At 41.3% G+C, this 14,300-nt stretch overlaps 1 protein-coding gene across 1 annotated transcript in view; it reads left to right on the top strand.

Moving 5' to 3' along the window:
• The window catches only part of LOC147707023 (adhesion G protein-coupled receptor F5-like), a 948,772-nt gene that overhangs the window by 287,917 nt on the left and 646,555 nt on the right, over positions 1-14,300 (top strand). Inside the window, exon 8 of the mRNA XM_086926247.1 lies at positions 8,209-8,409. Within this exon, the coding sequence (XP_086782373.1) occupies positions 8,209-8,409 (201 nt within the window). The remainder of the gene's footprint in view (positions 1-8,208; positions 8,410-14,300) is intronic.

Below are 14,300 nucleotides of genomic sequence, written 5' to 3'. Positions count from 1 at the left end.
GGAAGTTGCATGCATCCAGCTATTCTCTTATTCGCGGAACTCCTCCATTCCATCGGGTGCTCCGTCGATCAATCTTGGTGACCACACTGTCCACTGTCTTCCTGGCGGATGCGGAATTGCGGAGCCTGAGTTAATGTGTTTCCCATCGCACAGGGAAATTGCAGACCTGTAATTGTCGATGGAAAAACAGAAAGTAATATTAAAACACCCAGGAGGAAAAATATAAGGTACGGTGTGTAGTGCAAAAATAACACTTTCACTTTCAGGGGCGACAGTATTACATACATGCATCCTTTCTAAAGTGCCTACTCTGAGTCTCTGTTTCCAGGATAATAATTACAGCACACAGCAGGCCAGGGCCAAGCAGACGGTCAAGTCAGGCACCACTGAGCGAACCAACCTCCATGTAGCATACCTCTTTGACACAGACAGACAAAGCAGATCTAATTTTATACAGCAAGCCACATAGCTGCAATTTTACATGATTCGCTGTCTGGATTCTGGCATAGCACTACACTGGCTCGACCACTCCATATACCACGGCTAGACAGACATGTAGTTCTGCTGTGGTTGTTGTTGACTTGTGTACCTGTTTGCCACTCACGAAATGGCTATAGTTCTTCCGTAAATTGTCGAGGATGATCCATCCATCCCAGTGAGTGACTGTAAAGATATTATGTAACTTTGGTCATCATGACTCATCAATCATTATCATGGTATTGGCAAACTCACTGTTGTTCATGCAGTCATAGTCTACACACAGTGAGTCCAAGGACAATTTTCCATATTAAAAAATGCAATGTAATGGCCCCTGCTGTAGAAGTCCAATTTGTATTAAACAAGGTAAACAAAGTAGACTTGAGTTACATTTAGTGTGTAATAGATTAAATAATTACAGAACACATAGGATTCATTTCATGCACAACAAACAAACAGCAAGACATCCAGTGTTGTCCACTGCATGCCATCTCATCATTCATTACCTGTTCCACTTTTTGTCAGCATCTTATTCTTAAGTGAAGGGCCACAGGGCAGCCAGTTGTGTCAATTTCAGAAGTAACAGTCAACATAGTCAGTCATTCCAGTGCCACTTCTTTTGAGGGGACACGTCTAAGAAGCAACAGTTTCTTGATTCTGCGTAATCCGGCCATCTGCCTTGAGTGAAATGGATAGGGGGAGTCTGGAGGAGGAGGATATACTAGAGGAGCATGACTGAGTTGTGAACTTGTGAACTTCAGGAATGCAGACAGCGGCACCTTCAACATGGAAATAAGATGAAGACAGTGCTGCTGATGGATTTGTTGTGATTAAAGTTTTGTTGTGATACCAGTTGGAAAACAAAAAAAAGACACACAGAAATAAAAGTGAATAAGGACGGGAAAAAAAGTTAGTATTTCAAGCCTAGGTGTCAGGGAGGTAAATCTTGTCCTCAAACTCTGTGAATTGAACTGGGAGTAGGTCAGCTAACAGAGAAGAACTTCCGTCACCTAAGTCGGTTTCCTCTTCTTCCTGCGTGGATTCAGGTATTTTGTAATCCGGTGGTATGAAGCGCTGATTCATCTTGGTCAATGTTAAACCCTCCACATTTTTGGGCGAGAGGCGGGTCCTTTTTGAAGTTACAATGGCACCAGCAGCACTGAAAACACGTTCAGAAGACACACTTGCGAGTGGGCAAGCCAAATAATTTATAGCCAACTTGGTGATCAGTGGCCATTGAGGCCTTTTCCCATACCAATACACCAATGGGTTCTGATCAAAGAAGTCCTCTGTTGGGTCATCCAGATAGGCCTGCAACATCCACTCAAGGTCCTCCAGGGGTGCTGGACTTTGCGTACCATCTGTTGCCAATGCCTTTACATCAACACTGGAACGAGCAAACCCTTGATGAGTTATCCAATCCGCTTCCGACAATATTATGGCTGGGCCTGATGCAAGTGATGATACGGTTGCTGGTGTCAGTAATGGCTCTGAGGGAAAGTGACTGACTTTGGCCACAGAAGTGGAACTTGAAGCCAGATGGCCTGCTGCTTCATTAGTACTTGTGGTGGTTCCTTCAATTTCCTGCTGCTCTTTTTCGAACCAAGTGACTGACAGAGCTAGCCAATGTTTGTACTTGGAAACAGTTGCTTCAGAAAAAGGAATGAATGTATTGCTGGCCAATGCCTTTTTGTACTGTGGATCCAGAATAGTGGCACAAACGTAATGTTGTTCTGCATGTATTGCTTTAAGCCGTGCATTCTCAACTAGGCGGCTTAATAAGCTGTCTGCCAACTGATATGCCGCTTGTTTTTCTGCATCAACTCGGAACGTTGAAGACACCGCTGTCAGTTGGTGCTCTACCATGCTGCTTTCTGCAAATGTTAAAACCAGAAAGCACCTTAAATTAATGGTTCTCCATATTGGTGTGGCTACTGTTTTAGCTAAAATGTTTTTGTCACAGAGTTCGTATATCCTATATGGGTGCCAGTTTTTAATACTTGTTTGTATTAATATCTGAATGAATTATTTATAATAGTCAATGCCTAATGTATATGTTTTATAAATGGCTCCATTTTATCGTTGTAATGTGCTTTTATGGTTTTCTATTTGTAAAACCGAATAAAGTATTTTGATTGATTGACCTGTTGGACTGCAATGTATACCGGCACGTGGTTGGAGCCACACCGGTGGTAGCAGGTGAGCAGTGAGGCCTGAGTCTGCAGTGTTGGCACTCTCTCTCCTTTTCCCTCTCTTCCTGTTACTCTCTCTCTCCCTCTCTTTCTCTCTCTCTCCTTCCCACTCTTTCTCTCTCTTTCTCTCTCTCTCTCTCTTTCTCTCTCTCTCCCTCTCTCCCTTTCTTTCTCTCTCTCTTTCTCTCTCTCTCTGTCCTTTGAAGAGCACATGACACACCTTCTTATCTTGAATTTTGTCTTGCAGGCTGTGGCTTACAGATTGTCAAGGGGAAGACCCGCCATGACTCTTCCAAATAGTTGTTTAGAGTTTAATTTGAATACAATTATTTTTGGGGAAATTCAAAGATAAATGAATGATTCTCCTTTTTCTGAATGGTTGTAATTGTACAACATCAGGCAAATTGTTTTGTTCATGATTTCGTAATGTTGATGTAAAATATCTTTGTCCAGGGGGATGGCCAGGGTAGGGCCCTGGGGAGGCCCGGGGGGCGGGCGGAGAGTGTTGTGGCCCTCTTGGGTGTCCGAGCTGCATAATCAGTAGCTCTATGGCATCTGTTGTTCCGGACTGGACTCCATGCACAGTTTAGTTCATTTTAGCACATTATATAGAGAGACACCTTCCTACAGTAAGACATCTACTGGTTCAATTTCTTCACTTATTCAGTATCCTCACCCTCTTCCTTTCTGTTATTCCTCAAGTTATATTTTCAACATTTGTTTACACAATGTCTTCTTGTTAATACTGTTTGTTTGAGAAGCTATATTTGTAAATATGAGGTTTTAAATCTTCTTCTCTCTTGTTTATTCACTTCAGCACTCTTTCTTGATTATGCTTTTTGTAACCTGGTATTTATGTGATAAAGTACCCTAATGCCCTTCAGCCATGTTTGAGTGATATAATTCTGTATGAATATGTAAATGTAAATGTAAATGTACAGGAATTTATATAGCGCAAATCACCGAGCGGTTTCTAAGCGCTTGCTTAGGGAACCCGTCCTGGTATTCCCCTGTGAGATAACCCCGGCAGGGTATCCGCAAGGTGAAAGCCAGGCATCCCGCCGCGATGGGCCGTTGTGGAGAACAAGCAAGCTATTGCCCAGAGTCTCGGAGTGTGAACCCATGAATCGAGTAGGTACCGGAGTGAGAATTGTCGAGTCCATGGACATTTTAGGACTCAAGACCCCGCCAAGCCGGGAATTGAACCCTGATCCCGGGCTGACCTCTGCTTCCAGGTCTGCCTCCTCTAACCAGTGAGCCACACTTCTCCAAATACATTCACATACCCCTCAATCTATTTTGAAAAGCTGGTGTTAGGATTAGATCCAGATAGATTAGAATTTTGAAGCTGATAATAGACCAGATTTACAAGGATTTGTGTGCACCAACTTACAACTGAAAATAGTCATCTGCACACATTTAAAGGCACACGTTTAAAAAAGCCAACCTTTTGGGTACAATTTAAAACATCTGGTGGGGCTTTCCTCTGGGAGGGCGAAAGAGTAAATGACTCCATCACTCAGGCAAAGGTTCCGCCTGCCAAATGTTGACATATCCGGTGGTCGGACAATGAGAGTAAGGGGATCATTAGGATGGCGGGCGGACTTTTTCCGCCCGCCATCCTGTCGGAGAATGGAACTGCCTGGCATAGGTGCGGGGCTCCCGTTGCAGACATTAGGTTGCGCTCGCCTCAATGCAGGCGTATCCTGCATTCCTGACATTGAGGCTGGTGGTGCTCTCAGCACCGCCCGCCGCAATGCCAGGAAGGCATGTTGTGTATTTCCATGCACAATGTGGCAGGCACCACGCGTGGACCCCCAACCCCCAGAATCCCTGGGGGCCCGCTATGAGCCCCCAATGGCAGAAACCGCCTGAACACCACCACGGAAAGACACATCCCCGCATTCATGCTAATATGGATGGCGGTGTATCCCAGACACCACCACCATGTTAGCTGCTTTTGCGCCCCGTCGACTCTGCGACTGGGCGGAAAACTGGCGGATGGTCTTTCCATTCGCCTGGGACCCCCTTGCCATGTTAATGTGGCGGGGGGAAATGCAGACCGGGTGGTGGTTTTTAGCGGGCGGATTGCCACCTCCATACGGGTGGTGGCAATCCGCCCGCTATACAAATGAGCCCTTAAGTGTCATCTAGATGGTTCCTGCAAATGTATTGCAACTTTGCCATTCAACTCCATCAAAAATTACTGAGCCATAAGGCAAAGTTACACATTTATTTTATTTTCTAAAACATAACCTCAAATTTTAAAAATAACACTATGGCCCTCGCCATGGGAGTTATGCCCTGGGGATTTCAGTGATTCTCTAGGAAAGCTGTAAACAATGTATTCATAGCATAAAATGTTAGCCATACTTCACCTCTAAGGCTACTGTTGCCCTTCAGGATCTAATTCTAACTGAGCTTAATAAAATTGCCACTATTGAAGCATGTAATACTCTGCTTAAGATTAAGTCCAAATTCCATGGGGGTCAAAACAAAGCGGGTAAAATGCTAGCAAATTATCTAAAAATCAAATCTGAACGTAAGACTGTCGGACCTATTCTCAATGAATCTATTAATAAACTAGTCTCATCGAATGAAGAAATTGCAGAGGTTTTCCATGACTATTATCAATCTCTTTATACTGATGATACACACCCCTCTACTCAGAACTTAACTTCTTTTTTTGCTGGTCTCCCCTTACCACCATCGCTTCCTGATGAATTTGATCAATTAGAGAGAGATATTACTCTTCAGGAAGTGCTTCAGGCCATTAATTCTCTGAAAACATCGAAGGCACCAGGCCCCGATGGATTGCCTGTTGAATTTTACACTACTTTTCACTCAATTTTTGCCCTTAAATTACTACAGCTTTTTAACTCTTTTATTGCTGATGCCAGGGCCTCTGGGTCCTTTATGGATGCATTAATTGTCATTATTCGCAAACCTGACAAAGATCATTCCCATTGCAAAAATTACCGCCTTATATCATTAATTAATTATGATTGTACCATTTTTGCTAAAATTCTTGCATCTCGCCTTGATTCTATTGTCCCCCTTTTGATTAAAACTGACCAAATTGGATTCGTGAAAGGCACGTTAGCCTCTGACAATGCTCGTATGTTTTCTAATATTATTTCTCATGGCACAAAATTTAAATACCCTCTTGCAGCCCTATCTTTAGATGCTGAGAAAGCTTTTGATTGCATCAATTGGCAATTTATGTTTCAAACTCTCCATTGGTTTGGTTTTGGTCCCTCTTGTATTTCCTTTGTCAAACTTTTATATTCCTCCTCCCGAACCAGTATTTTTGTCACTAACCAATTCTCAAGGTTTTTTTCACTGTCTAGAGGTACAAGACAAGGTTGTCCTCTCTCCCCTTTATTATTTATCCTCTGCCTTGAACCTTTTTTAGAGCGAATTAGAACTAACTCTCAGATTACAGGCTTCAAACTTTCCTCTGTTGAAACTACAATATCTGCTTATGCAGATGACATACTGATTTATATGGCTAACCCTGTTGCATCTCTCCCTCTTTTTTTGGACGAAGTTCGATTATATTCCTCTGTTTTGGGTTATAAACCTAACTTATCTAAAACGGAAGTTCTACCCTAAACTCTATTTGCTATCAATATATGTTTAACACTAATGATTTTACGTGGTGTCCTTCCAAAAGTACTTTGGCATTTGGTTTTCTTCGTCCCTAGTTGATACGCTTAAATTTACTTTTAACCCCCTTTTGAAGAAAATTCAATCGCTCCTCCAACTTTGGTCTCCCTTACATCTTTCCTGGTGGGGTAGACTGGATACTATCAAAATGATGATTACCCCCATGTACTATATACTGTTTCTATGCTCCCTACTAAAATTCCTAATGTTTATTTTTCCCGAATAAATTCCATCTGTACTAAATTCTTGTGGAATAATAAACACCCTCGTATTGCCCTAAGCAAACTTATTCGTCCTAGAGGTGAAGGTGGTGTTTGTTTCCCTAATTTTAAAACTTACCACTCTGCTTTTTTGATTAAACAATCCTTTTATTTAGCTTATGATTTTTGGGAAATTCCAATTCCCAGATGGGTTCTTTTTGAACGCTCGCTGTTAAAGGATTTTTCTTTTCAACATATTGCTTTATGTCAAATTGCTCTTTTTTGGCCTAGTACCCTGTTTTGAAATACTCCCAAACACTGATTTACAATACATTCTCTGAGGATTTTACCCCTCTTCAATGTTTTTTGTCCTCTATTGTGTGGTATAACAAATTTCTTAAATACAAAGGCAAATCTTTTTACTACAAATATTGGAAGGAAAAGGATATCTTGTTTGTTCATCAATTTCTTTCCAATCATTCTATCATTCCTTTCCATGAATTACAAATCATTTATCAATTACCTGCTTCCTGTCTTAATGAATATACCATCATTACTACTGCCATACAATTTCACTTGTCTACATTTTCACTACCTCCTACCTTACCACCTTTCACTCCCTCTACTTCTCTATATCCTTTATTTTCGACCCACTGACCTAAAGCTGCCCTTGTATATAAATTACTGTTATCAAATGTTATTGTTCGTTCTAAGTCAACTATTGAGATTGCTTGGGAAACTGATTTGTCCGTTTCTCCCTCTGTTATAACTTGGGATAGATTATGGTCTAAAGTGTTTAAAGTTTCTGCTGCTGCCCGTATTACTCAATCTTTGTTTTTTATTCATCATAGAGCTATTATTACTCCTGTTAATATTTGTAAGTTTTCACGAACATCTTCCCCACTTTGTTGGTCATGTTCTAAAGAAACGGGCACGCTCAAACATCAATTATACGAATGTCTTTCTGTTTTATCCTTTTGGAATTCTGTCTGAAATATTTGCATGCCAATCTTTAGCTGTACCACCTCTTTATCACTATTGAATGTTTTTTTAGGATCTTTATCACCTGATATAGATATTGTACCCTCCACTGCGAGATTAATTGATCTTTTCATTGCTCTAGCTTTTAAAGTGATTCTATCCTCTTGGAAAGATAACTCCAAGTTGTCTGTGCTTACCTGGTGGAATTTCATTTGTGATGAACATAGGATTGCTGTTGCTTCATCTTCTTCTGTTTCTCTAAAAATTAAATCTGATCTCCTTTGGCTCCCCTTTACTACCTACCTTTCTTCCAAATCTCCCCGCTGTTAATTCTGCCTCTTCTTTTACTGCAAATATTCTCCTTATACATGGTTTGGATCTCTCTCTCTTTCCTTTTCTTTTCTTTTCCTTTTCCTCCTTCCTCTTCCTTCTTCTTTCTCCTTCTCTATCTTCCTATTCCTCTCTTCTTCCTCCTTTTAGTGTATATTTTTCATATGTCATATGCCTCATGTTTTATTTGATCTAGTAAAACACTTGTATTCATATGGCGTATGTATTGTATTGCAAAATCCTAATAAAAATCTCTTAAACAAAAAAAATGTTAGCCTTTTTCACTATGAATTAAGTCTTGATACAATATCCATTTCTTTTGTTCTAATGGATTATGTTTTTCTTTCCTTCATTTGTAGGTCAAACTAATTTTACATCATCCCCAGACATACTTTATCAAGGTGATACATTGCTGCTGACATGCAGAACGAGATCCAACTCAACTTCTGTTAGTTGGACTCACAATGGAGATCCTGTCACTATAAGTGCTACTAACACGATCAAGGATGATGTGTCAGAATCAGTTCTACTTATTCCAAACATCACCTCTTCAAATTCAGGTAGATTTTCTTTATGACAAGAGCATCTTTTTGTTCTGAAAGGGATCTTTTACTTTTGGAAAGGCATATTTGATAAAAATCAAATGATGACAGATAATCTATCATTTGATTTCTGATTTATGGACCTTTCACAATTAAAGACTGTTTGGTATGAGCCTTTATGGTTTTGATATGACTAACTACTTGGTTTACAATGACTAAAATGTTTTATCGAAAACCACTACAGAGTTTAGGTCTGGCTTCAGTTTTCATTGATTGAAGACACTGTGTTATCAATTCTTCAAAAATTTTATAGGAAGTAGTGCAGGCTAAGAGGTATAGAGAGGGCTTTGAATCAGCCAAACTCAACCATTGACATTTCTGTATTTTTCAAATGTACTATCGCCTGAATGGAGTTTCCCTATGAGTAATGACATTGTGACAATGGGTACATTGTTCCATGCTGGTTCCAATTGAGCCTTAGTGATGAAGCCATGGAGTAGTCCTTTTGTTTGACTTGAGATGGTACAATTGTAATTGAGATTCTGTATCTTTTCTTTGACATATTTACTTTGCTGACACAGTAATATGTTAATGCTCATGGCTTTGTGTGTAGGAACTATAACAATAGAACAATGTCTCAACTGGTATATCATACAGGGGGACTGCTCATAGAGAGTGTGTCAATCACATAGCACAGGGACAAAGGTATGAGGGAGACCAAGAAAGGTTGAAGGGTTGTTATTTGCTTTTAGAAACACTATAATACAATTGGATTGCAGTAACCATAACAACCAAATGTGCATTGGAAGTGTTGTAGTGAGTGAACGGCGCAGTGACACTAGTTAGTACATGAGGCGGTGAAGAAAACAATAAAGAACAATAATTTGGGGGGTCAAGCGAAAGTATTTATAATTACCGGTATAATTTCATGGTTTACAAATGACCCTTTGGTTGCCGCGAATGGCGTTGTGAAGTCGACAGCGTTTTGACCTATTTAAATCAAGGTCATTATCAGGACGATGGTTACAAAATTAATGGAAAAGTGCTCTGCTGTCACTGAAGCAGAGAAGGAGAGGGTCCGGGTGGGGGAATCGGATACAAGAAATGGGAACTTTGAGACACAGAAGCCTGGACTTATCAAGGTTGAGGAAATTCTTTAAAGTGTTGAAGGGTTGCAGGCCTTGGAAGTGCGAGGCAGCTTCCCTTAATTAATCATTTCAGCATACCTTCATGTGCATCGGTACAGGAATAACACTACGTGCAACTTCTTTTCTCGGAATTGTAAGTATCTATACCACATGGAAGAATTCCCATCAACTAAGTGGTTTCCCATATAACAAACTACTTTCATTATCATCAACCGGAAACTTTTCTCTGAGTCTTGAAAAAGCGCTGTGGGCGAAACGCACGTCGGCTGCTGCTGTTTCTTTGTTGGTTGTGGAAATAAAAATTAAAAGGCCTGATTTGGACGAGTGGTTCAAGCATTTCTTGATGCCTTGTTCAAAGGAGATTTTGATTAAGGACCCATTGGAAACACACCAGAAGGGAAAACCTCCTTTGCTATTAGCCATTGGATTAGAGATATAATGATTGAGTGTGCTTGGATGCATTGTAATGAATTACATTTGAAATGGGCTCAAAGTAACCAAATTAATGTATTCAAAATAAATATGAAATACCTTATCTGCATGCAAAATCTTCCATGTGTGTACTTTTTAGGTCTAGCATAGGCAGCGAATGCGCTACCTCTTCGAGGCATCAAGTAATCAATATTAGTGCTAAAACCCCACCCATTGCGTTTCTATTTGTTTTGTCGCATGCCATTGGTTATATATGGCATTGCTCTTTTTATCTCGCTCATTGATTGGCTGGTGGTCCGATGCCTCACTTAGTTTTGCTTCCGTTTTGCAGGAAGCAGCACCGACCAATTACAGTGAAAAACTGCACTCGTTTTACGCGCTTTGCTAATCCATCAGTAATGACTGCAGAGCACTGTGTGTTGTTACAGATGCACTCCCTTTTTTCATGATAGAATGGTGGCATTCCTCCAGCCCAGCATGCTACTTTCATGCCTGGTGTGGTGCAAGAAATCCAGTCAAAGTCCTTGTTGTCAAGCCCCCATCCACAATAACAAAAAAACAGCATCATGATGCTTGCTATAGTGTTTTTTTTACTTCTTTTGGTCAACAAGTGCCCGGAAGAAAACCGCCTTCAGGGCTTGTCTGTAATACCTTTATATATGTGTGAACATCCTCTCCTTATCTATTTGTCTCTGCCCCTCCCTCTGTGTCACTACCTCCTTCCTTTATTGTGTTATTCACCCTGCTCTCCCTGCTTGTAATTGCTAACTGGGGCTTCTCTGCCCCTTCCCTTCCTGATCCCTGTTATCCATGTTTTTTTAATCCCCCTGGCCCCAGCAGCTGCCCCTTTGCTGTGGCGCTCCCAAGCACTTCATTTTCAAACTGTAATGTTCTATTGTACAACGGTGGGAATGGTAATTACAAGCGAGAGAATAACGTTGAGTGAGCTCCCCCAATACTGTTTGTTATACTCATTCCATGTGGATACTGGGGAGTGCATGTCTTGCATAGCACCCTCCTGCTCAAGAGATCCCTCTAGGGGTTCATGTCTCGCCTCATTTGCATGTGGCTTCTTTTCCTGCCTGTGTTATGCCTGCCCAGTGAGTATAAACATAGCACTTTACAGCGCTGTGCATTGAACAATTCCCTATACTGTTATCATTACCCAATCGGACTGTAAACTCTTTTGCTTAAAAAGATGAAAGGCTGAGTCGCCATTTTCCAGACATAAACCGTGCAACCTGAATAAAACACACAGAGTATAAAACTTGACTCACAGATTTATCTTCATCGTGTCTTGAGTTGTCTCAAACCTACCGAATGGTGTAAATTCTCCAGAGTTTGTAAAATGTGTTTCATGCAACCATCCTTTGGCCTCTTTCAAGACACTCCCAGTTTTCAGCAGATATCAGAACCGAGTCTAAGGGGTTAAATGTACTCGCCAGGATCACACAAGCTGGTCAAGATGGGATGCCATGATTAAATGGTGCCACGATGGACTGTTATCCACGAGAACAGCAATTTTGGAAAAGGTGATGGACAGAGTTTCTGAATGATGCAGAATACTCCTACCCAGTCAAGAGATCAGGGCTTGATCCATCACCGTTTTTTAGCTCACTGCACCATCCCAGCTTCAGAACCTGGCTATATGCAAATTAGTCTGTTCCTGTCCCAGTGCATGATGGGAACAGGGCAAACCAAACTACCAAGCCAATTCTTCTACTGGGAAGGAAACAAGCTACCGGGGACCGGTTTCTGGCATTTCAGCCTCGTCGGCCCGGCTTGCTTGAATCCTGATGGTGCAATGAGCTAGGGACTCACGTCTGAGTATACCCTCCCACACATAGTGTGGATAAAATCAATTTTGGAAAAGGTGATGGACAGAGTTTCTGAATGATGCAGAATACTCCTACCCAGTCAAGAGATCAGGGCTTGATCCATCACCGCTTTTTAGCTCACTGCACCATCCCAGCTTCAGAACCTGGCTATATGCAAATTAGTCTGTTCCTGTCCCAGTGCATGATGGGAACAGGGCAAACCAAACTACCAAGCCAATTCTTCTACTGGGAAGGAAACAAGCTACCGGGGACCGGTTTCTGGCATTTCAGCCTCGTCGGCCCGGCTTGCTTGAATCCTGATGGTGCAATGAGCTAGGGACTCACGTCTGAGTATACCCTCCCACACATAGTGTGGATAAAATCAATTTTGGAAAAGGTGATGGACAGAGTTTCTGAATGATGCAGAATACTCCTACCCAGTCAAGAGATCAGGGCTTGATCCATCACCGTTTTTTAGCTCACTGCACCATCCCAGCTTCAGAACCTGGCTATATGCAAATTAGTCTGTTCCTGTCCCAGTGCATGATGGGAACAGGGCAAACCAAACTACCAAGCCAATTCTTCTACTGGGAAGGAAACAAGCTACCGGGGACCGGTTTCTGGCATTTCAGCCTCGTCGGCCCGGCTTGCTTGAATCCTGATGGTGCAATGAGCTAGGGACTCACGTCTGAGTATACCCTCCCACGAGAACAGCCACATCGTACCCTCCATGCCAGTTGGATGGCACTTAGTCTTAAATGTGGACAAATGCATGTTTCAGACTGAAAAAGCCACGTTTTAAGTTATTTGGGGATATGCTTAAACACCGTCAATGGTGCTTCATCATGAAAGTGTGCCTGGCTTCCAGCTGCTTTCTTTTGAGGTTTCAAGGGTGAGGTCCAGATTATTTGGCCAGGTTTGTAAACAAGCATTTGCAATGCAATATGTGTTGCATTTACGCAAATACCAATGCATTCATTTTTAAAACAAAAAAAAGGCATTGCCATTTACAATGTTGATTACGCTAAATTATAATCCTTGTGTTCCCTACTAAATTCAAATCAGATGGTCTTTTTATAGCCACTAAAAGTGTTTGAGGGGAGCAAAACAATGCAAGGTTATACTTCCAATTGAGTCATGCTTTTTAAAGGACCACAGACTCCAAATTTCGGTTTTGTGGATTTATTATAAGGCCATAAATGATTGAATATAAACACACTTCAATATCAGAGTATACAGATATATAAAAATGAATACTGAGCCAAATCTACGCATATAATTCATTTAGCACAAAAGGCATAATATGATGAACTCCAAAACCTAATTGCAACAAAGAATAGAAGCTGATTCCAATTCTCTTTTCATTAGAGAAGAAAAGTATCTTACCCTACACTGCTCTAACTGCAAATCCTACCTATTTCCCAGAGTCTATCCCAAAGGTGTCAGCACGTGTTGACTTCCTAAGAAGTCCTCACGTCAAATGGGTCTGATAGCTTAAAGTTGTGGAGCTCGTTCTAGGATGCTCCTTCTCCTCCGAAAATAAGCAGAAGTCTCTCGAATCTGTCCCTGAGCATCATACAAAAAGGCAATGTTCAACCCACAATACGTCATAGGATAAACTTTTCCATTTGCAACATTTTCAGTAGGTTTCCACGGAAGCTTTAATTAAATTTGTTCAATGTTCAGTGGCCTTGGTTCTCCGATAGGCCAGACACGAAAGGGGTCCTGCCTTTTTCGCCTTCCAGCCTCCTTCAAAGACATTCTGAGTATCTCCTTAAATCTAAGAATAACGAGGTCGAATTCCTGCACCTGCAGTAGGATGAGAACACACTGACTTTGAACACAAAAAGGATTCATTTAATTATAATTCTTGAGCAATCCAAGGAGAAACGAAACTCAAAACAACTTGAAGTTTGGGCCTACAATTCAGGCTACTTAAACTAGACACGAATTACATTGCACAAATAATATTTCATCCTGCAAATTATACAAATAAGGAATTTTAGGTTTCTTTAAGACATACAAACACTAACTGTGCACACTACATTTCGATACTAATATAACTTTGAATAAATGCATGTTTTTATTTGTGAAACACTACAAATGATAAAAATACATGTGAGTGTGTTTAAACCATGAGTTTAGTGCACCCATTCAATTTAGAGTTCTGTAAGCGCTCTATCAATGTCAATAGCTTAAGCTCGCATAAATGCGAGACCTATTGCATTGCAAATGCTTGTTACTCTAATCACGTTGTGACCCGCACCTCGGGGAAGTTCACAGGACCTTCCTCTTCCTCCTCCCCCATATCCATGGCTGGGCTGCGAGCTTGGAAGGGGCGAAGGCCGGTGTTAGGCAGCTGCAGGAGCACTGGCTGCTACTGGGGGAGAGGCAGCGCTGTTTGTGCTGCAGAGGCAAGAGATGAAGTAAGAAAGGGTGCACTAATATGGAAAGAAAAAAAAATCAAACACTATAAAGCGGTCACCTTGTCCGGTAAAAAAGACAAAACAAG

This window comes from Lissotriton vulgaris, chromosome 6 (assembly GCF_964263255.1).
Source record: "Lissotriton vulgaris chromosome 6, aLisVul1.2, whole genome shotgun sequence".
Taxonomy (NCBI): domain Eukaryota; kingdom Metazoa; phylum Chordata; class Amphibia; order Caudata; family Salamandridae; genus Lissotriton; species Lissotriton vulgaris.
This window is presented reverse-complemented; position numbering and strand designations above follow the sequence as displayed.